At 42.9% G+C, this 23,777-nt stretch overlaps 1 protein-coding gene across 1 annotated transcript in view; it reads right to left on the bottom strand.

Moving 5' to 3' along the window:
• Window positions 1–23,777, bottom strand: part of ntng1a (netrin g1a) — a 337,096-nt gene that overhangs the window by 130,171 nt on the left and 183,148 nt on the right. Inside the window, exon 8 of the mRNA XM_034705917.1 lies at window positions 100–698. Coding sequence (XP_034561808.1) covers window positions 100–348 — 249 coding nt within the window. The 5' untranslated portion in view covers window positions 349–698. The remainder of the gene's footprint in view (window positions 1–99; window positions 699–23,777) is intronic.

The following is a 23,777-nucleotide window of genomic DNA, read 5'->3' as shown; positions in this document are numbered from 1 at the left end:
TCTCAAAAACTAACCCACACAGCATGCAGGGACAGATCCTGCAGTGGAAGCACACCCTAAAGTTTAAAACTTCTGAAGAAAAGAGTCTGGTCTACTCACCAGAGCACAGTACGTCTCCGGAGGGTCTCCACAGGTGATGTTGGGGGGGTCCAGAGTGACCTTCAGGTACTGAGTCATATCTGCTGCCTCAGGCTGGCAGGCCATGTAGTCCCAGGTCAGGCCTTCATCAGAGTAAATCTGGGACTTACACACATCGTAGTGACCCCACGCTGCAGGGTAGTGCTGCATGGCCGTCTGGCAAACGCCAGTCCACAGCGCCTGCAGCGTCAACGCAAACTGGAAACGCATGACTGGTCCTTCTCAGGGAGTAGTACCTCTTCCTGACAGAGTACAAACACGGGATCCCTCTTCTTCGTCTTCTTCCTCTTACAGCAGCTCACTCAGGTGGAGGGAGGAGGCATGCCAGACTCCCCTCAGGTGGAGCTGAGTCCTAAAACTTGTTATTCTGTCGGTTTCAGGTTTGTGGAGTGTCAGCGAGGTCACCAGCCCATTGAGAAGATAAGAGAGGAGTGAGGGAGGAGGAAGAGGAAGAGGAAGGGGAGAAGGAGATAGCCCTCTGACACGCTGATAGAAAGATGAGTGGCAGGTCTCCTCAGCTTGCCGTGCTGTCAATCATGGTCTTGCTTGGCGAAGCGGCTCTGCAGAGAAACAGAAGAAGAGCAGGTGAGTTTACAGACGGTCTCTTATGGGATCACAGTCTGACAGTGAGAGGACATTAGCCCGGGTCGGCTCGGGTGAAAGGTGTTGGGTGTGAATGTGGGAGGTGCTATGTTGGTGTTTTGTTGTCCATCAAAAAAACAGAAAATCAGTAAATGGGGCCATCAGGGTGAATTGGATCCTACTGCTTTCACACCAAACCCTCATCTCACTCAGCAGGAGCAGAACTACAGTTAAAGCCTCCCCCATCCCTCACCCTCCTCATCCTCCTCCCCCTCCTCACTGCATGATCTGGGATGACAGAAAGAATACATAAAGGATGACGAAACATCCCATTTTATGCAGACATGCTCTACTGTTACCTAAAGATACTTTGACTTCTAGCTTGTTCTGATTGTACTGCCTTTATAACAAATAGCATGGTAAACAGATGTGATCCAACAAATGTACTGATTTTAAACCTTTGTTTTTAAACAGAAATTTCCATCCATAGATAGAAAGCATGGCTCAAAAAGAAGAAATAGAACCTAGTTTCAAGCAGATACACCGATATCCACTGTATCTAGAAGTTAATCACCAGAAGATCTTACACAGATTATTGTTCGTATTACAACCATAAACCAGTCTAGTAGCGATGTGTCGGTCACGAACGATCCAGCTCTAAGAGTCGACTCTTTGAAGTGAACAAGAGTCTGATCCTGATTGGGAGCCATTTTTTGGAGGGGGTCTTTTTTCTGTTAAAGCCTGACGTGATTGGTCAAGACATGTGATGGCGTCTTGACCAATCACGTGTCCACACTGAGCGGGAGGGGAGGGGTTACAGACACACACAGCACAATGAGTAGACAAACAGGAAGGATGAATGTGCGCGACCGACATAGAATGCACTGGAAAGGTGAGAAAACGAATGACTGCAGGAAAATTTAGACACATTTCAACAGCATAGTCAGTTCAAAGGCAGAGTGCAGACTGCAAGGTGTAAATGTCATCAATCAGGGTCCACAAAAAAAACCCTGCAAAGGCACATTAGAAGTGTCTGTGAAGGTTCTCAGTCATCCAGGTCATGGACATTAGAACTGTTTACCCATCAGTGCAATTAAAATAATAAAGACAGTCAAGGAAACCTGCTGTTAATGAAGGTGTTTAAAAGTTTATAAACAATATGCATTGGTTATTTTTGTCTGATTGAGATGAGTCTTGTTTTTGTACTTTATAATTTAATTTTGTAGCACTCTGCTCCATGTTGAGTAAATAAATAAAGCCTTATGAATAATAAACATTTGATATAATTTGTTTTTTTTACATTAGCAACTCATTTTACACAAAATTTTACATTATTTCAGGTAAAACATTCATTTAAACAAGAAAAGTTTTAAGGAGCCACTTAGGACCCGAAAGAGCCAGCTCTTTTTAATGAGCCGAGCCAAAAGAACCGACTTTCTAAAAAGAGCCTGAATTCCCATCACTACAGTCTTGGGCTGTCAGGGTCTCAAGCCTGGTACATATGGATACACATGTGCCGAGACGTCTTCGAGCATTTTTGTCATGTTTTATGCTTAAACAAAAAATAGAGGACCCGAGAAGACATAAAACGATTTATTAAATAAAAGACTGAAAAGGCAAAACTAAGAAAACTGACTATCAGGTGTCCAAAACACAAAAGTCCAAAGCAAAATCCACACTAGAAACACTGAGAAAACACTGGAAAGACTCATGAAAGACTCAACAAACTGACAGAGAAGACAGGAAACACAGAGACAAAAGACACAAAGAGTAATTAAACAGGTGCGTCAAGATACACAGGTGAAACTAAATCAGAGTGGGGCACACAATCACTTAAACAGGAAAACTCAGGAAGTAAAACTAGACACAAACAAACACAAGAAGTAAGAACACAAGGGTAAAGAAAGAAAACACAAAACAAGATATGACAACTAAAGCAGACTGGGAAGACTCAAACAAGAGTGATTCAAAACTACACAAAATCAACCAATGATATGAGCCTGAGCCTGAGCCTGAGCCTGAGCCTGAGCCTGAAGCTGAGCCTGAAGCTGAAGCTGAAGCTGAGCCTGAGCCTGCGCCTGCGCCTGAGCCTGAGCCTGAGCCTGAGCCTGAGCCTGAAGCTGAAGCTGAGCCTGAAGCTGAAGCTGAAGCTGAAGCTGAAGCTGAAGCTGAGCCTGAGCCTGAGCCTGAGCCTGAACCTGAGCCTGCGCCTGCGCCTGCGCCTGAGCCTGAGCCTGAGCCTGAGCCTGAGCCTGAGCCTGAGCCTGAGCCTGCATGGTATTATTGGCTACAAAACATGACACCGACATAACTCATCACATAATCACACATTGAGCAGGCAAGAAGAGACGCTTTTCAGATTTGAAGTAGTATTTTTGTCTTCCTAAAGTCTTATTTTCACACTGAGAGAATGACGTGTGTCTGCTGAGCTGCTTAATACTCCACTGTTACAACCAGCTGGACTCTAACTGAGTTTGTTTGAGCGGTTTAGAGAATTATTGCCGAACATGTCTTCTGTTTTTGCTGGAAAAACTGATGATGAGAGATTGGAGGTCGAACCAAATCAATGAGCTGACAGAGAGCTTCACAGAGCGGAGCATGTTCAGGCTTATCGCTCGGCTTGTGGTTTCGCCACTATGAGAAACACGTTAAACAATACTAATCCAATTCATCCTTCATATGAAAATAACATTTATTGCAAGTTTGACTAAGTATTATTAGAGAGAACAAGTAAAAACACAATCACAGGACTGTAACTGTAACAGAATGAACTGAACTATCCTTCTCGACAGTCTCCCACTTTGCAAATTAAGATAAAAACAGTCGTAAATATCTCAGACTATTGTGCTGCTTTCAGGTTTTCCTCTTAAACTGTGAAGCTGTCTGAAGCAGGAGACTCTGCACTGAATCACATGCAGTGATTTACTTTAGACTGCACAGCATCCATTTATATCTGTCACATACTGTGGGCTGTGGACTCAATTTTCCTTTTCTTTGGGTTTTTGTATTAAGATGTCTTTTTAAAAAAAAAAAAAACAAAGCTGCATCCAGCTTTAAAACATTTAACCATGGGCTCTCCTTTTTTTTTTTTTTTACAACACTGCTCAATGCATTTTATATTTAGAAAGAGTCTGTTCTCCATAAAACTTTTCCTTTAGTGTTTTCTAATTAAAAAAAAAATATTTAAAATTAAAATACCTACACCCTGGTGCACCTCTATGTCTCACACTCCAAGCCTAAAAATCTGAAGGAACTCTAGCTTGTCTCGTTTGTAAGTATTTGAAGGTTTCTCAAACAGCAGCATGACTGCAGATGGAGGCCAAGGTCAAAGGTCACACACGAGAGGAAGACTCTGGTACATAAACAAGTGTTGCCTCATCAGTCAGCTGAGTCAGTATGTGTGTGTTTTCTGATACATATACCCTCTGAGAAGTGATCAGTTAGCAGCTATAGTTCAGTGAAGGTGTCTGCAAACATCAGGTGATAGTGACAAGGTTCTGGCCCCATAGCTTTTGTAATAATCCTTCTTAAACTGATCTGAAATGATGACCATCTTAGCGGAAGCATTCATGCCTTTTGCAGCTAAAAGCTGAGTCTACTGTCTTTTGCAACTCTAGCTTGTATGCCTATTGATGACTTTTTTATATTGCAAACAGCTTAACCTTAGGTGTTGAAAAATGAGGCTACTGCGGTTCCTCAAATGTCCACTTGAGGCTGGCTCCAAAGGCCCAGGAATGCTCATTAACACAGAAAATGTCCACTTGTACAACAACATTTAACATGTTTACATAATTATATAACAATTTTTGCCTATTTATTTTACTCATTGTCTCATGAGGCTCAAGGCCCACCTCAGACCCATCTCTTTCCCTGTTTCTATATGGGTCCAAAGTAAGGTTGAGTTAGCATTTCCATCTTTGCCACAACCATCGTTGACCTCCATAACTCCTCTTCAGAAACCAATGTGAGATGTCACTTAATCTACAGCCATGTTTTCTAGCTATAGATTCAGAAACATTACATATTATGATTAAAACTGGATACAGGATAGAAAACTTGACAGCTGTTATCTTGCCAGCCTGAGCTATGTTTAATTAACAAGTTCAAAGTGTTATAAACCAAAATCATTATAGATAAAGCAAAAACCTCATAGCTAACATAACCTTTTCACTGCAGACTTTTAGAAATATAAAGCACCTGAATATACTCCAAGACATGCCATTACTAAAAGTACCTTTTTCCCCACTGTCAATACAATTTGAAATCAGCTTTTCAAAGAGAGTATTTCAAAAACTAAAACATAGCATCTCTGGTTGATTGACGATTTGACTCTCCAGCTGATGGCTCACTAAGTTGTATTGAAAGCAGTTCCTTTAAACATCTGTGAACACACCGTAAGAGCCAAAAGAAATCAATAAAGAAAATAATAATACCTTTGTATGTTTACAAAATCACTTTGGCCCTCAAAAAAAACATGTGCTCAGTTACATCCTTGAAAGCATTTATTTCAAACCTTTAATTGATCAAATAAGATGATTCATATCCATGAATTTGACTGCCTTTTACACCACATGAAAACCTCAAAACAGAGTGCTTTAGCTAGTTATAATTATCTTAAAAATGACACACTAAGTTGCTCTTTTTAAATCAAATAACATTAAATATATCATTTAGCCTCATTATATATGCACACTTTAGTCCATATATTGTGTATATAATAAACACTAATATATAGTGTGCCTTAGTCAATGTGTTTCAAACTTAAATCATTTCTTAATGCTTTAAACATGACCAACGTTACAGCTTCTTTACTAGCTTTAACACTTTCACATAGAACTTGACAGAATTACAAATGGAGGTTATTAAGTCACTTCTTATTAATTTGCATATGAAACGAAGTGTATACGAACCTCGTGCCTCTAACAACCAAGTGCTTTATCGACATAAAGTGGCTTATTAGCGGTCATTTATTTGGCATTATAGCATTTCAAAATAAAAGCATCTATCAGGAAACAAAAAAAGCACTTTAAGAAGATACCTTCAAAGTAAATTTAACAACAACAGCAAACTATTCGGGTTATGTACAAAACATGTTCAGTGTTAAAATCACTGCTGGGGAGTCAAGGGTATGTTTTTGCATGTTTCTGGATTTAGAATCGTTTTTGTATGATGTGATAGTGGTTTTGCAAAATTTGGACCTAAAACCATTTAAGCATTTGAAACCATTATTAGGTTTTACCGGCTTTAACAACATCTTGAACCCGGGATGTATGGATTGTAATAATAAAATCAAATGAAAGATATTTTAGGAAAATCACAAGCAAAAATCCACACAGGAGGATCTGTAATACTGAGTTTTAAGTGGTAAAAAGCAATCCAGAGAAAGACAGGGATTGCATTTTGCACAGAAATATGGAGAGACACGATGTAAAATCAGTGCAAGAAAGAGATCTGCGAGTTAGAGGGGGGTTAGAGGAGGCGAGAAATGAAGCACCTTAAATGTAAAATGTACGAATGTCAGCGGGGGAGATGTCAGCAGGTGAAGAAGCAGCCAATTATCCAGAGAACTCCTGACTCCGGCCTCCCTGTTCCCATTAAGAGACATAATATTACCGTGTTAAGGACGACACTAAAGAGGAGAGTGTATGTGAGTGTGTGTGAGTGTGTGTGTGTGTGTGCAGGTGTATGTGAGCTGCACGTGTAACCTCTGGATAAAGAGAAGTATGAGCCACAGGTAATGAGACAACAAGCTCCGGCTAGTCTTCCATAACAAGCCTTAGAGATCACAGACGAGGGGGTCATTATGACTGCGCCATCCCGGACACAGCAGCCCCCTCCCCTCATTACTCCCCCATTTATAACCCCTCCGTCACCCCCCGAGGGGGAGGTGGTGAGGGGGGAGAAAAGGTGAGCAGATGGAAGAAGTGTGGATGTGCATTTTAAGTGAGAATAAAATAGTTTATTTTAGGGCAGGACGCTTCCTCCGACCATCGATCACAGTCTGAGGACACAGAGGAGGAGAGCTCTCAGGAAGTCGTCTAGCTAAGGAAATATTAACTGCAGAGTCGGCACACAGTAAAAACACACTTACAGGAACAGAGGGGATGCTGGGAAACAGCGTTTTGCATCATGTGTTGAAAATACACTGTTTTCTTGTATTCCTGTATGTGGGAATAACTGGAATGTGTCGTGAACAAGCATATTTGCAACAGGCCAAGCATCTTTTATCAATTACTTTTCCTGCAGGGATTTACTTTTGATAACTTTTGATATGAGATAAAGTCACAGGGAAAAATGGCTGTGTTTAATTTTTGATAACATTAAGTTACAGCAGATATTTTAAGGTGTAACAGCAAATTAACATTTTCAGAGATTTGACAGTCAGAAATAAGAGTGAATCACATATTGTCGAGTATTTTAGGACAAAGTTTAAAATCAAATCTTAATGCATGTTCCCTGAAGATTTCAAGTTTTCAGCACTTGTGTAAGTTTCAGTTTCAGTTTCAGGTAGAGCAGAGGGGGATAAAGTGGTGTCAACTTCTTTAAAATAGATTTTAAAATCTTGTTGTTTGAGTAATATAATCAGGGGGTTTAAGCAGCCAAATGGACGTCCCTTATGCAACGGTATCATAACATGAGCTTCACATCATGTATTTTTGCCTTTTCATGAAGCTCCAGTGTTAGTTCAGTCATGAAGACAATATTTGCTTTCACAGTCATATCCTAATCCTCATGTTTTTCCCACTCACGCCTGCTCCCTGTCTTTTTCCTGTTGTCATTGTCTGAGGCTGCCATGAGTAGATCAGCTGTTTCGTCAGCTGCTCCCATCTTTCCAATAGCATGGTGGCACAGCCTCATTGTCAGCCTAGCACTGTTCTGCGCTCTTTTTCAATATGATTACTCCTCTGCCTTTAGTTCCTTAATGCTGACAATACATGCACGCCCCTCCACCTCCTCATCTCCTCCGGTCTTTGCAGAATCATCAGTCAACATCATCCATCCGGTCAAAGCAACTCATCAGCCACCACCACCAACAGTGTCTGGATTCATCCTGCTGCTGCTTCTCAGATCAGACATCCTATGATGACAAAATGTCCTAACAGAGTCCAAACCAGAAGACCTTCTGTGTGACACTTCTACGTCATGTGTTGTAGTAAACAATCTTCCATCAGTGCACTTATCTCTCCTGACTGAAATGCTCTCATGTCTCAGAATGTTTTTAACCGTTCTGCCTTAATACTAAAGCACTTTTGGTCAACTCCTGTTATTTCAAAGCATGCTATGAGTAAACTGACATCATCAGACTGAAATATCTGGATAAATGTAGCAAGATGTCCAAACTCTACATAACATACTTGCTGGAAAGACTCAAAATCTGCATGATTTGTGCATGAAATGACCAAATTCAATCCACATGCAGCAGACCTGTGAGTGAGGTGTGCCCCAGACAGCTGACTGCAGGTACAAACCAGCCAGAGCTGCAAACTGAAAGCTCCATCTTTAATTCAAGCACATGAATCTTTCACCAGAACTGGGCAACCCAGAGAGGGTTCATTTGGCAGCTGAGTCCATCACACCCACCCAAACACCCCCCCTCCATGAACCCACCCATGCAGCGACCACTCGCCATAGAAACCGCCCTCCTCCGTGTCCGCTTACATTTCATCCCCGGGGCTGCTCGAGCGTCACTGAGTGTTTCTCCAAATCACAGGGGAGATGTTACACGCATGTCCTCAGAGACGCTCTCTACTACTGCAGGGAGACTCTTTTAAATCATGCAAATCATCAAATGTGCAGAAATACAGGAGGAGGTCCCTCATTTCTGCACAGCTTGTTTTACTCTAACCCTTAAGCTTCTGCAGGTTCATATCCTGTCCATGTTTGGAACTAACTCGAAGAAAGGCAACTCATCTTTTTAATTTCCATCGTATTAATCTTTTTTTTTTTTAGGTCGAAGGATGAGTCTGAGTTTCTTTCTGCTGCTGGCTGTGTGTTAAAACATTTCCAGACTTCATTTTCTGACTCTCTTTGATCAAAAAATCACATTTTCTCCTCTCCAAGGATGCACTGTAAAAAAAGTCATCACATCATAATCTCCCTCAAATCTCCTGAGGCCTCCTACAGGGGGCAGTACTTGCACACCTGCCCGACTGTTTAACAGTTTGACAAATTGTCCCAAAATGTAAAAAGTGTCCTCTTTAGCAGTAAAGGCTGTGCTCAGCTCAGAGGAAAGAAGAATTATTACAAGGTTACCACTGATGTCCTGCCTATTTTCCCCCTTTTCATTTTTAATTTCACGCATTTTATTCAGTTTAAAGGGCGCTTTCTGACCCTGCTTCTGTCCTGTCTCTGCCTACTTTCATCTCCTCTCTCTCTACCTGTTTCATATTCCCCACCAGCACCTCACTGAGCGCAGGAGAGACAGAGAGACAGACAGACCGAAACAGATGAAAGATAGATAAAGATAGAAGCTGGCCCGGCTTCAGTAAAAACAGCCTCCTGCCTGCTCTTTGCTCACCAAATTCCTTCACCTGCCGCTCCAGAATCCCTAATCTGTCCTGTTAACAACCTGCCAATAGGGTGTCTGTCCTCATGAATAAACATATGGAGAGCAGAGCACGGCCTGCAAACATGACAGCCAGCGTGAGCGTGGAGCTGCAAGCACGCCATCGACTCTTCCCTGGGGCTCGCCTCCCAGTCAGCTCGTCACTTAAAGCTCCTCTCTACTTCTTTAAACGTCCCTGCCTTAGCAGCAGGCTGTGATCTTTTAATAATGACGACAGGTATGAACGGGTTGAGGGCTGACAGCCGGTTAAGTGACAGTGTTTGGGGTGGGTTGCTGGGTAGGTGGGCAGCCGCAGAAAGAATCAGAGCTGCGGCTGTTTCTCTTTAAACTCGAACTGAGCTCACAGTGAGGCTTGTTTTCTACCTCTGATTTGATAAATTATTAGCCGTCTGTGAAACCTGCATGAAATATAAATTAAAGCCATAACAAGTGTCTCACCCTGCAAGAATTTTATTAATTTAGAGTTTTTCATATTTAAGAGGCTTTTTCTGCCCTGAAAGGAACTGCAAAAATGAAAACCAAAGATTAAGGAGACTCACTCTTTAAAAAGCAATGGCTTAGAGCTGGGAGATGAGACAAACAAATGTGATCAGGATTATTTATTTCTCTTCAGTTCAATACTGATATTTTACAACATGATAGTGCTGCTTTTTGAGTTAGTTATTAGTCATTAGTTCCACTTTGTCATACATTTTTTGACTTGCTCAAATTGAAGCATTTTAAAAACTTGATTATTTCTTATTCTGATGCTCTTGCCACACGTCATAAGGGGGCTGCTAGCTGAGCTGCTGCTGGCGTATTGTTTCTAGCTCAGGATTCCTTCACAGTGATCATCCCTCACAACATTTTTAAGGGGGCTGAACAATACATGGAGGTCTACTCCTCTTATAAACAAACACACCAGGTCATTATACACTAAATAAAGCAGTCTCAGGTTACAAACCTGTGTGACTGAGTTGAGCTTTTGTGCATTTGATATTGGGAGCTGCTAGCTGAGCTGCATGTGATATATTTTACCAGCAATTTTCATCAATTTCCTCTTCTTTGGAGGATAACATGAGATGACTTTCACACCTTTCATGCATCTGTTACACAAATTGTGTGTCCTCTGTTACAGTAGTCATCCACTTCCTTCACCAGCAGCTCAAACAGTCATTTGAAGAAGGGTGTATCTTCTGAAGTATACTTCAAGTAAGTTAAAAACTGCACATTAGCTGTTTGTGGATGATATTTCTGCTATGTGATAGCTGTTTCATAAGTTTATGGTTGTTATATGTTTTGAGGCAGTCCTCTGCTCCAGTATGTCAGTCCTGGATTCATAAAGCTCCATCCAAACCCTGCTGCAGTTTTGTTCCCTCTAACTCGACATGTCTGTAGCCTCAACTCCATTCTGCTGCAGCCGACAGGTCAGGCCTCTGAAGGCCGGCGAGTCCCTGACTGCTGAAGATGTGCTTCACTCGCCTCCACCAGCTGCATCTGCCACAACCCTCTATCACTCCCTCTGTCTCACCCCTCCCTCCCTCCGCCCCCCACTCACCCCACCCCTCCCCTGGAGCTGCTGGAGCTGCCACATGCACTCTGTGTGTGCAGAGCAGCACTTCTGACAGGGTGACTGTGGGAGAGCTGCCCCGAGTCGAGCTGAACACCCTCGGGCGTCAGTTACTCCAGCGCCACATCAGTGCATGGAGCGCCCAATGAGACAGTGAGACAAGATCACGCCCCCCCCCCCCCCCCCCCCCCCCCCTCTTCTCCCTCTCCCTTACCCCTCCCTCTGCCTCTCCTCAGCCACCAAGCATGCTTCTCTTTGCGACACAGGAACACCTTATGCATTATTAAAGACACTTTTCCTAAAAGGCTGCTGGCACATTATTCTGCAGCCACACTGACATGTCGGCTCCAAGCGTCCACTTTAGCTCTGAGGAATGAGCTCGCACAGGTAGAGCTGCAGGGTTTAAAGAGACAGCTGCTAACAGAAGATCACTTATCATCACCAGTCGGGGTTTCACAGTTACATTAAGCCCACAAAAATTACTATGGGGAGTTAAAATATAATTAGATCAATAACCACCGAGTCCTGCAGATCAACAGCTGTAATCCAGTTCTTAAACACACATTATTGTCATGCAGGAGTCTGATTCTGAGTCCTGAACCCTGCAGCCATCAGATTTGATGATATACCTGTCCTTAAAGGGATTACTGTTCAATGTAGTCTAATGCAAGGCCAAAGTAAAACCATATGAATCCTCATATTATGTCATAAATTATGAAACTCAAGTGCATGCAAAGCTGTAGAGTAAAGTTGTGTGAAAACCATTAATAACAGCGGGCTTAGAAGGACGAAAGAAGAAGGTTTGCATGTAAACAGAAGCTAAACTAATCCAGCTGCATCAGGGTGCTCAGCTGTGACGTGTCAAAGGTAGCAGCAGGACACTAATGTCATTATGCATTGTGATAAACAAGTAACGATGAGGTAATTCGCTCCACCAGGGGGCGCCTCTAAGGATGACCTGCAGAAATGATGTGAAGTTTTGGATGCATTCAAGGTCGCCAAATGTGTAAATATGAACCGGTTTGTATCAGAGGGAGGTTTTGTCTCTGGAGTTTAGGAAGAAAAAACAACAGATCTGAAACGCTGCCCTCCTCCTCTCTGTTAAGGAGATCATAAACCCAGTCAGGCCACAACCAAGTCACATCCAACCACAATAAGCAGCCACTTTAATGCTCCAACACTCAGAGAAACTTTACAAGCAAAAGCAAAAACTTACATGTCCTGAACGCACCTCCTGTACGTCCCCCTGCTCTTTAACGCTGCTCAACAAGTTCAGAGCTCAGAGTGAACATGAATGAAGAATGAAGCTCTTTAAGACGCGCTGCTTAGCGGGAATGTGATGAGTGCGCACGTCAGTCTCAGTGGAATCACTGCGCGCACCATCTCTCTCTGCTGTTTGTAAAAAAAAAACGATCAGAGGAGGATTTTCCTGCCACTTTAAAACAAATGAGTAATGAGCGTCCTGGGGGCTCGGTCAGCACCGCGCCTCTTGGGATGAGTGGGGGGGTCTGTGTGCACGAACTCCGGTGCCAAAGTGTCCATCATCCTCTTTCCAAGTGTCATTCCATCACGGCGTCAGTCTGAGGCGCGTGATGTCCGCGGAATAAAAAAAAAACAGAGCTGCAAAACAAACTTTGACCTGCAGCCACGCGTGCCTCCCCTTTACGATTCCTTCATTTCCAAAAGACTCCCGCACGAGGATCTCTGCGCGGATCTCTCCTCTCTCTCCTCTCCTCCCTGCTCTGATCTGTTTCAGCCACTCAGCAGGGACAAGAATCCCCCCCCCAATTAGACTCGGTAGCTCAGAATCCTCTTCCTCTCGTTCTTCTCCTGGACGTTCCCCCGCACCTCTCCGCTCCGCACCGAGCGCCCAGCCGGAGATGACGGAGAGATAACGCGCTCCGAGGCTCGATTAGATGAGACGCACACTCAGCACACCTATGGTTTCTCTCCCCCACCCCTCCAGCCTCCAGTCTCCACCTCGCATCCAACACCCCCACCCTCACAAACACACACACACACACACACACACGCACACACATCCACACTCACTCTGCGCTCCTCTTTCGGGACCCGTTCGAGGCTTAGTAGGGAGGAGGATCGCCTCCAGTTGAACCTCTTTCTGTGGAGTTCACCGGAGGCGTTAAATTATCTGATAAATGCGGGATTTAATAGTCTCTAAGGACTGAAGCATCCGGGTAAAACAAGGGGAGGAAAATCTCAGAGTCCAACTTTGCTATACTGAGCAGCAAACCAGGACTGAAATCTTAAACTGCTTTAATTTTGTCACTGTATATGCCAAAATGTCGCCATATTTAAAGTGCGTAATTCATTTTAGTGTGTGTCTTTAAACCAAATGTAGGAGCAACATTATTTGCAGTAGCATAAAACATAATGGTGCGTAATTGTTCCTAAAGTGATTTGGCAACACTTTGCAGATAAAAATTTAAATGTTTGTGGATTTATGTCGTCTAACTCTTCCTGATGAAGCAGCTGAACTTCGAAATATAAGAAGTCATCCAAATAAAAGCAGTGCAACGGCAAGGAGGCGTCAGAGAAGATGACATTCAAACAAATATACAACCACAAAAAGAATCAAATAATTACATTGATTAATTAATTGCTTAATAAGGGTTGATCTCGGCGCAGATAATTTGATAATGAATATTTAAAACAGGACAGTTCGTCGTACACTGATTTTTTTTAACATCCTGACTCCCTGGTGTAAATTAATGTGTTCTCAGGTTAAATTGGATTACGGTAATTTCAATTCCCTAAAGTTAAACCGCCAACCGGAACAGAGTTTGTGTTACACCTGGGAGTTTGGGGGAGGGGGGCACCGTCTTCTCACACCTTAATTGATTATCACAAAGAGTGAGGCTGTTAGCAGCAGTCAGGTCATGACACCTGGCGCACAGGTTCACCTCTGCACAGCTCAATGTATCGAAAATTACGGGCCCTGACCCTCCCTACGCACGCACGCACGCGCGCACACTCACACACACACACACACACACACACACGCACACAAACACACACACCAGCCTGAACAGTGCTTGTGCGCGTAACATGCAATGATGAAACGACATAAGGAAAGCCATTCCTCATTATTACTGTTTTTTACTTTTGCAAGATATATATTTTAAGAAGATGTTGAGCGTAAAAGAGACTGGAGATGGATGACAATCTCTGTTATGACAAATTACAAGGGCTCATTTGTGATTTTATAATCGACTCAGTTCCACATTCTAAGATTAAGTGCAGTGCCCCCACATCCTTGTTTCTGTGCACTCAGCGCGTCCCTCTACAGCTCCTCGTTTATTGACACAGGTGAGTTGTAAAGCAGGTTGGTGTGAAAAAAAGCAGACTGCAGGCAAAAATCCGCTCTGCTCGATTTCGATCTCGTTATCGCATCAAACGTGTCTCCTGACAGTGAGATAAGTTCCACATTTGGGAGCAGATGAGGTACTAAATGATAAAACAGCATTTGTTCTCAGAATAGACGTCTTACTTTTTTTTTCTGATCACGACGCACATCTTCGCCCACTCTGTGCGCGTCGTAGCAAAGCTTTAAAAGTTTACGCGCCCGAGCTCTCGGTGTAAAAGATGAATGAATTAAGGGGAAAACGAGCGGCAGTAGCTTCTCACCTCTCTGTGGGTCTTCAGTCCTTCATTCCTCCGGGGACAGCCCGCCATGTCGCCTGTTGCAGCCAAGTAAATCCGCTTTGAAACGGGACATCTTCGCGCGGCGCAGGAACCGGAGACTCGCCGTGGCAGCGACCAGTTTGTCTCCGCCGCTCCCGGGGATGGGGGGAGAGATCCCGCTACCAGCGACGTCACGAAGAGACGGACACAGAGAAGAAGACGAAGGGGGGAATCCTCAAAATTTTAAAGGTTTAAATAAAAGTGAGGCTTTCAAATCAGATTCCAGGTGTGTGATCACAGAGAGCCACAGAGAGAGACAGCAGAGCGAACAGACGCGCTGCTCTCAGACACAATGAGCCGCTCAGGCTCTGACAGCTCACTTTCACTTCAACTTTGTTCCTCTGCTGAAGCCTGAGAACCACAGCTCAGGGCAAAGACTAGCACAATCACCTTTAACTGCTGCAATTAATTTATTTTATACATGTTCATTCAGCTGAATTTGACTAGATGCACTTTTTTAGATCATGAGCAGTGGCTTTATTTTATTTTTTAATCCCTTGGACTACTTTGTGGAAGAAGGAGAAGTTTCTTGCACGCAAAAAGCAGGAGGGAAAAAAAAGCTTTCATGGAAGATTTATGCTGAGAAATCCAGCAAAAGCTAGCGTTGAGGAGGCCAAGTAATTTTCAATGTGCTTTTTTTTTCAAAATAGAAATCTAACGCTCACTTGTCCCCATTTATGAGCTGTTACATCTGAGCCGCCTGCAGCAAACGAGCAGCATGAAGAGTGTTTTGAAAGCCTGAAATGTTCAAAACATGCCAGGATGAGTTGAGTCATATTGATTAATAAACCCATCCAAAGCCTGCAGATAAAAAGCAGAGGATGGTGGTAATAATGTATGTGTGTGTGTGTGTGTGTGTGTGTGTGTGTGTGTGTGTGTGTGTGTGTGTGTGTGTGTGTGTGTGTGTGTGTGTGTGTGTGTGACCGTGTTGAGGTGGAGGACACTGTATGTGTTTAGAGGAGACGGCTCCTCTCTCTGTCTCCTCCTCTGAGAGCCGGGGGCCAACTTCTCTGACATGAACCTCCTCTTCTTACTCTCTCAGTGACAACAGAGAGCAGAGCGAGCACAGAGCACATTTAATCCCCACTTACTGACTCAATACAATGACACAGTATTTTATGTTTCCTCACAATACGGCTCTGAAGAGCGTGTGCAGCCTGTTCAGCTCTTTATGTCGTTTCCACAAGGCCTAAAAAACATTCAGGGGTTTTGTTCAGTGAGAGTGCGCGAGTGAGGACGGCTGAGAGGATGAGAGGCTCTTCAACGACAGTTCAAGTCACTGCAGCTCACTGAAAACAGCTTTCCCTTCAAAACAGAATTAACCTGACAATTACAACCTGTTGTCATTTAAAAGAAAAACAGTAATTCAATTTTGTATCTATACTGTTTGTAGCATCTTGAGCATTTTAAGCAAAGTTGAAGTCTTAAAAAAACACCAATATAACTAAAAGTGTTGTAAACAGACATTTCCATAAAATGTGTAATGTCTTTATATGTGCATTATCCACTCATACCTCTGCATTTTCTTCACAGATAAATCATCAGACTGACACAACAAACAGATCTCTCTCTAGAAGATGCTAGGATTTAATAACAAAAGAAACATGTCCCTCATGTGTGAATTCTTCCCTGTCAGATGAGGGGATTGGTTGGGTGTAGGAAGTGAGTCTCAGAAGCCAGGACATGAAGTCAAGAGCAGGCTGTGAAAGCCTCGGCCTATTGTTTGCAGCATGAAGCAGCCCCGACCTACGCTACGATGACCGTTTTGACATTCATATCCATATATATTCCATGTTCTTACCAGTTGCATGATATAAACGTCATCACCCTGCCCGCCTGCTGTAAATTTGACTGAATATTTCCTGCTGTGTTTTCACATCAGCTCATCGTGACTTCTTGTGGATATTCTACCAGGGTTCTGGCAGAATAAAATCCTGAGAAAGTCTTAATGAAATTGTGTCTGATGCGCAGCTCACTCTGAAAATTTGAGAACCTTTTCAGGAGTTTAGTGCATGTGTGAATAGAGCTTAGGTTGGTCAAATTGGCTCCAAATGAACAGTGGCTGTCTTTCTTTTTACCATCTATGATTAGGCTTTAACGTATTGACAAAGCTTTAATTATATTGTTTACTTTGATTCACTATATTTGCGTGGGTGCAGGAGGTCAACAAGGAGGATGTGTGTGAATTTGTATTTTAAGCCATCATGTCTCCAAATCCATCAACAGCTCCTTGCATTAGAGACCGGTAATCACGTGACCCCCTTCCCCTTGTTCCCCCTCCACCCTCATGTGTTAACATTCCTGTCTTTGCTTCTTGTCATGTTGCACGATGGTTATTAGAAAATTGATGTGCGAGGCTGTCTCTGCACCTCCCTGTCTGCAGACACCGGGTACACAGCTATCGGATTTGTATGCCTGTTCAATGGAGGTAATGTTGCTTCATCCGGAGGAATGTTTGTCAGAGGGGGGTGGTGGTGCAGACAGTTCAGGGAGGAGGGTGTTTAGAGAGAAATATTGTGTTTAAGCTTGCGCTGGATTCACTTTTATGAGGTCAAATACAGCTGTGTCATCAGGCCGAACTGAGAGTGCAATGAAGCTGAGACTTCCAGTAATCAAAGTTATTTCAATCCAAGAGAATAGTATCAATAAACCTATGGAGAAAAACTCTGTTTAAACCCTACAAAGTCTGGACAGAAAATGTACTTGAGGTTTTATGCTGTATTCTAACTGAGACGCTGCAGGAACTAGAATGTGTTCTGAGCATCTAGCCATCAATCCATCTATCTATCCATCCATCCATCCATATTTATCCTGTCAATATGGTTTGGTTACTCACTGACGTCCAGTGATTCCTGGTTAATGCGACAGAGTATGCACTTTTCAGGAGTTCCACTTTGGTTCCTGTCTTTGTTTGATACAGGTCATCTATGCAGGAAACAATCATTCCCGGTGATGATAAACCTGTCTTCAACAGTGTTGACTGGCCTGCAGTTTGTTTCCACCTTTTATCAAGCACTGCAGTTACCTCATTCGATTTACTTTCATCCACAGATCTGTGGTGATTCACACACTCCAAAATAGTTTTCTACCAGCTTTTGTGATGCGGCTGTTCACTGTCATCAGTCTGATTGGCTGCACCTGCATGCTTGGCTCATAGGTGGCAGCTGTCTAAGTTTTTTTTAAACCAAAATGTTCTGTTCAAATTCCCAGTGGTGTCCCTATTTTCTGTTGGTGGCAGCAAGAGCAGCGAGAAGCTAACTATAGTATACCAAATGTTACATAAAATAGCACACTACTTTTAAAAAGTTGACCCATATTTTTTAACCTTGATTGCATTGCAATTAACTTGTTAATGCTGACAGCCCTAAATCAATACAGGTCCCACAATGCAGAGACACTTTCTCAACTAACACATGAAATGATGAATTAGAATTTTGCACAATGCATATACCTGGACAGTTGGCAGACTGTTGACACTGAAGTGATAATGCAACTAATGATTCTTTTTCAAAAAGCTTGTAAAAAGTAAGTGTGTCAAGAAAGGTGAGATGTTTGGAGTTTTAGCACCAACTTGCCAGATTTAGTGAAAAAAAGTTAAATAGATGAACAACAGCTGGATCTGTTATTTCACTGAAGAGTCACTGCACTTCAGTCTCATGTAGGCTCTACAGGTTTGTGTTTTTCTGGGATGTGCTAACAATACTAAGGATGTTTGTTATATTTTCTCCTCTGTATCTTAAACTCTGTTAGTGTTTGATGGTCTGCCTCAGGATTAGGACATTGTGAATCAAGACTTCTTTTATGCAAAGTGTCTGGACTTATGCTGACAGGTGAGACATTGAATCCTCCTCAGGACAAATCCACAGTTCACATTGCATTATGGGAAGTTTTTTAAAGGACTGAATCAGTTCAGTGTGAGCACCTTTATGCACCTGCTCCATTTGGACTTTGTGTCAGAGGTTTATCACTTTTTTCCGCCTGCAATCTGCTGCCTGCAGACCTCTGCTGCTTATCCCATCCTAAACCCACAGCCTGCACCCCCACCTCCCTTACTAAAATATATCATATTAAGTTATAAAACAATACCTGAGAAGAATTACATAGTGGCATAATCCAAAAAGTGCATGATTGAAAAAGGATTAGTGGGGAGGAGGAGGAGAAGGAGGAGGAGGGGCAGAGTTTGGTGGATTTGTAGTGCGAGCTGCCTGCCTCGGGCTGATTGTGAATCGGGTTCATCCCGTTCAGATTTACGTGCCCCTGCCAGTGATTTGGGATTTACTTCCTTAACAGGCAGTGTGCAGTGTGTGTGTGTGTGTGTGTGTGTGTGTGTGTGTGTGTGTGTGTGTGTGTGTGTGTGTGTGTGTGTGTGTGTTTCCGTCCATGAAGTCACGACTCAGTGCGTTCAGCTGGATGAACGTGTGAGAGGCAGCGGTCGAGGTTTACAGCTTAAGGACGGATGTTTTTATTTAAATATTGTTCAATTTTATTGAAGCTGAGAAAGACATACAGTGTCACAGAGTTATTTTGGGGTTCAGCTGTGTTAGCTTGGGTCAGCTCCTGTTGCTAATGCTAATGATGATAAATGATGAGACCCACAGGGCTCCAGAGAAATGATGTCCAGATCTCAGGGGAGGCTGTAAGCACCAAATTAGCTCCAGTCAATAGCATGTTCCCAAAGTGTCCTCAGGATGTGCTGACAGGAGTATTGGTTACTGTAAGAGACGGGTGGAATTGAATCTTATTGGCTTCTTCACGGTGTCATTAGCATACGAGGATGAATGAGTTGCCATGATTAGATCCTGTGAGCCGGGTAGAGGTTGAAAATGAGCTCTGGAGCAAAAGACTCACACACAGCGGTAGATGAAGTACCTGGAAGTCGCTCTTCAGTCAAAGTGTCATACAAAAAATGACTTTGGTAGAAGTTAAATTGAACTACTCTTATATCACTAAAGTCTTTAAATACTTTATGTTACCGTTGAGTATCAGACATATTTGTCTGGTATTAACTGTTCCATGATATTTAAGTTCAATGACTCTTGTGTTACTGTTTGTTAAGTTTCCTCTCACCATTCCTCCTCTTTGCTGATATTTCAAGGCACACAGTACTGCAAGAGCCTCATTGGTCAGCAGAGATGTCAATCATGATGTTGCATCCTTTCTTTTTATCGCATCACATAACTAATTCAAACTTAACTTTATTTGACCTGTATTTTAATTTCATAGTTTGACCCGTGTCCCATTTGATAGCACGGAGGAGTTGCGCTTTATGACCTATACTGCATACCTATACTACTCTTCTTTCACAGTCTATGAAGCTGACAGTGTGGCTGTTTTCGAAAACGCTTTCTATACTAGCAGTACGTACTGATTTGCCCAAAATTCAGTAATTAGTATGCAATGTGTGAACAAGAGCAAAATCTGCAGTATGCCAAAACTACCTGGATGTCGTACTGATTTGGGACAATTTCTCAGTATGCAGCGGATGAAATTCCCTCACATACTGTTTCCCAGAATGCACATCACCAACGTAAGCTTATTTTTTCTGCATATGATGGGGGGGAGGGCACTCAGTTTTTAGGTGTTGTGAAAATGATTAAATTCCCTATACCACCTCTTATCTTTTTAAGTCATAAGTGGATGCTAAAGAAGCTGTTTCGCTATCAGCTTGGCTGTTGTTTACTTCCGCTTTCCGAAACCAAAAATCAAGAGATGCCTGGCCCAGCATACTGCAAAACAGATTAAATGGAACAGTCCTTCTACATACTACCTTCAAATGCAGTATGCAGTATGCAGTACGTATTGCATACTACTTTCGTAGGTAGGATGTAGCAGGCAATTTCGAAAACAGCCTGGCTATTTTCGAAATCGCCTGCTACATCCTACTTACTAATGTAGTATGCTGTAGGTACTGCCTACTACATACTGTATTTGAATTTAGTATGTAGTATGACTGTTCTGTTGGCCCTGTGTTGCAGTAAGCTGGGTCAGATGTCACTGGATTTCCGGTTTCGGAAAGCGGAAGTAAACAACAGTGAAGCCGATAGAGGAAATGCTTCTTTAGCATCCACTTATGATTTAAAAAGTTAAGAAGTGGTTTATATATAATTTGATAACTTTCACAGCACCCACAAACTGATTTCCTCCCATCAACAAAGAAGGAAAAGAAAAAGCGGAACAAGTGCTGTGCATTGTGGGAAACGGTACGTGAGGCAGACTGGTCCGATGCATACTGTGAAATTCTCCTGAATCAGCAGACATCCGGGGAGTTTTGGCACAATGCAGATTTTGCTCTTTTTCCCATACTACATACTGAATTTTGGCCAAATCAGTACGTACTGTTAGTATAGTAGGCGGTCTCGCAAAGAGCCCCTGTCTCTGCCTCTATCATACAGAATCACCGGTGAGTAGAGAGTGGTGCTCTACTTATGTTATCGCTACTTGCTTGCGTCTGACATGCGTGGACTTGACTGCAGCCTTGAACTGCTCTGCATGTTTAGTCTTATATTACATATTTTTATTTTTTCAAACATTTTTACTCCAGTTTGGCATGTTGCAGTACTGCCACCATCAGTTTTGAACCTCTTGATCCAAAGTCATTAGAGCACTGAATTTCTCCTGATTTATTTAAGAAAGATTCTTGTTGGAAATGTATCAAAGTAAAACTACACTTTTTATTTCACAGTAATAGTGGAGTAAAAGTGGATGATGCCAGAAAAAGAATGAGCACAAATACTCCCAGAAAACTCACAAATACAGCAACAAAGTGATATTACTGGATAGCATTATATCACTGCTCCCACACGATGTAATTTGCTCATCAAAGTTTAATCCCATAGAGACATAGAGAGATGTGACTTGGTAAAGTCTTCATCTGTGGACTGCAAACACAAACAGTAACACATTTCTGTAGGAATTTACACAGGCTTCAGACATTACTGATGATTATCTGAAATTAAATCATACTGTGAAGACTCACATTTTTCCTGATTTAATATTAGAATCCATAATTCATGTCTGTGGTCGCAGAGGGCACTGTCTGGTTTTAGTGAGGTGTTGATGTGATGGTGAGACACACACAGAGCCATCATTATGCATATGCAATGTGTGACGAGGTCCACACACTTACATGTTTTGATTTAGTAAGCTGGTTATGTGTTACCGTGGCATCAGTGCCGTTCAGATGGTCATCAGATAAAAGGACATTCTGATTTTCACTGAGTATCTATCGCCGCATGGCAGGGATTTGTGATAGAAGCCAAACGGTCAGCAGAGATGTGACGATGTGTACACTGTGTTCTCGTCTCTCTGCAGGCTGACGACTTCAAGGACAAACATCATCGGTGTCACGCAAAACTCACATAACTGCAAGTTGTGTGTCTCTGTGACTTGTAAGTTAAAGGAACTGCAGTCTGGTTTTCATTCTCCTCTCTGTCAGAGAGAGGTTTATGGTGAAAAACTCCTGCAGTTGTTGCTGATGGTTTTTCCATCTCGGTAACTGAAAATCTGTTTGTCCTGCACACAACCCCATAGTTGGCGCCCTGACAAACTGAATGGATGGATGACAGAATTAAAGCAACAAGAACACCAATACAGTGTATTTTGTTACAAACTCTACTTGGCTGACTATATGCTTGCTTTGCGGAGTAACTAATTTCACCAAGAGTAACTGCTTTAATCAAGAAAAATAGAAAATACAATTGTGCAATTTGGTGCTTTTGGGAAACATTTTCTGCACTTTGTGGTAAGGAGAAACTGAGACTATGTTCCAGGATTTGTTTTTTATGCAATATCACTCAGCTTTATTTTCTCTTTAGCTTAATTAAAGTATTTTATCCTGTCTGAAAAGTCCACTCCCTCGATACGCCATCGAACACGCACAGCCTCCCACGGCCAACACACAGCCCTCACCCCCCCCTGTCCACTTTTCTCACCAGCCACATTAATAATTGGTGACTCCATAATTAAGAAGGTCCGTTTCTTTAATGCCACCACCCTCTGCCTGCCAGGTGCCACGGTCCCAGTCATCTCCCAAAAACTCCAGTCCATCTTGCCCTCGCTTCCCACCTCTATTAGCCGACTTGTTGTTCATGTGGTCATTAACACAGCCAATCAACATTCTGAGCTTACCAAGACAAACTTCAATAAACTTTTCAAAGATTTGAAGCAAACTGGCAAGTCTGTTTTCATCTCTGGTCCAACACTGCCCGATTCAGCAGATCTCTCTCTCTCTCCATTACTGGCTGCAATCTGCCTGCAGGACTCATGACCTGATATTCATTGACAATTTTAATCTGTTGTGGAATCGCTGCTCACGCTTTAGAATGGATGGACTTCACCCAAACAGACCCAGATCACAATTACTAACTACAAACATTCAATACGCTGTACAGTTTTCCTCATGTCACTGACTATTTACAAATAATTTCACCCACCGTTCTAGCTTCCACTCTTCCTCGACTACTCCACCTCAGCCAGCTGGTTCCCTCGCCAGTCCCCCCCTACTGTCAGACAGTATTTTCCTCCACCGTTCCAGCAACTACTACAAACATCAGCTCCCCTCACAGGCCTCCCCCATCACCTCCATCCTCCCTGGTCCCATTTCATATAGACACTCTTACACCAATAGAAGCCAACAGAAGACAATATCTGCCACAAACTCTGTGAACTTATCAAATATTTTAAAAAATTCCCCTTCAGCCACAGCCCTCTCCTCATTCATCCCATCCATCCACATCACATCGTCACCTGAAACTGGCTTTACTCAACACCGTCTCCCCCAACAATAAAAGCCTAATTCTAAATGACTTCATAATCAACACCAACCTGGACTTCCTCTGTCTCACTGAAACTTGGCATAAACCCTTGGACTATTTCTCATTAAACCAGGCCACACCCACTGGATTCACCAACAGGGACCAACCACACTCCGAAGGGCAGGGAGGAGGTGGTGTTGCTGCTATCTATAGTAAGGTCATCAAATCAACTCCACTTCAAATCCCCCCTGTCACCTCCTCCGAGTTGCTTTTAAACTCTCTGGTCCCACTCCACTGCTCACTGTCATTATATATCTTCCCCCTAAAGGCTGATTTATACTTCTGCGTTGAATCGACGGCGGAGCCTACACCGGGGGCCCGTGAAGCTCCCGTGCCTAAACAGAGGCCTACGCACATAGCTGACGTGCACCTCCTCCAAAAATATCCAGAAGATATTAAGATGAAAAGTTTTTGCCCAAATAAG

The sequence above is a fragment of the Notolabrus celidotus genome, chromosome 17 (assembly GCF_009762535.1).
Source record: "Notolabrus celidotus isolate fNotCel1 chromosome 17, fNotCel1.pri, whole genome shotgun sequence".
Classification (NCBI taxonomy): Eukaryota; Metazoa; Chordata; class Actinopteri; order Labriformes; family Labridae; genus Notolabrus; species Notolabrus celidotus.
This window is presented reverse-complemented; position numbering and strand designations above follow the sequence as displayed.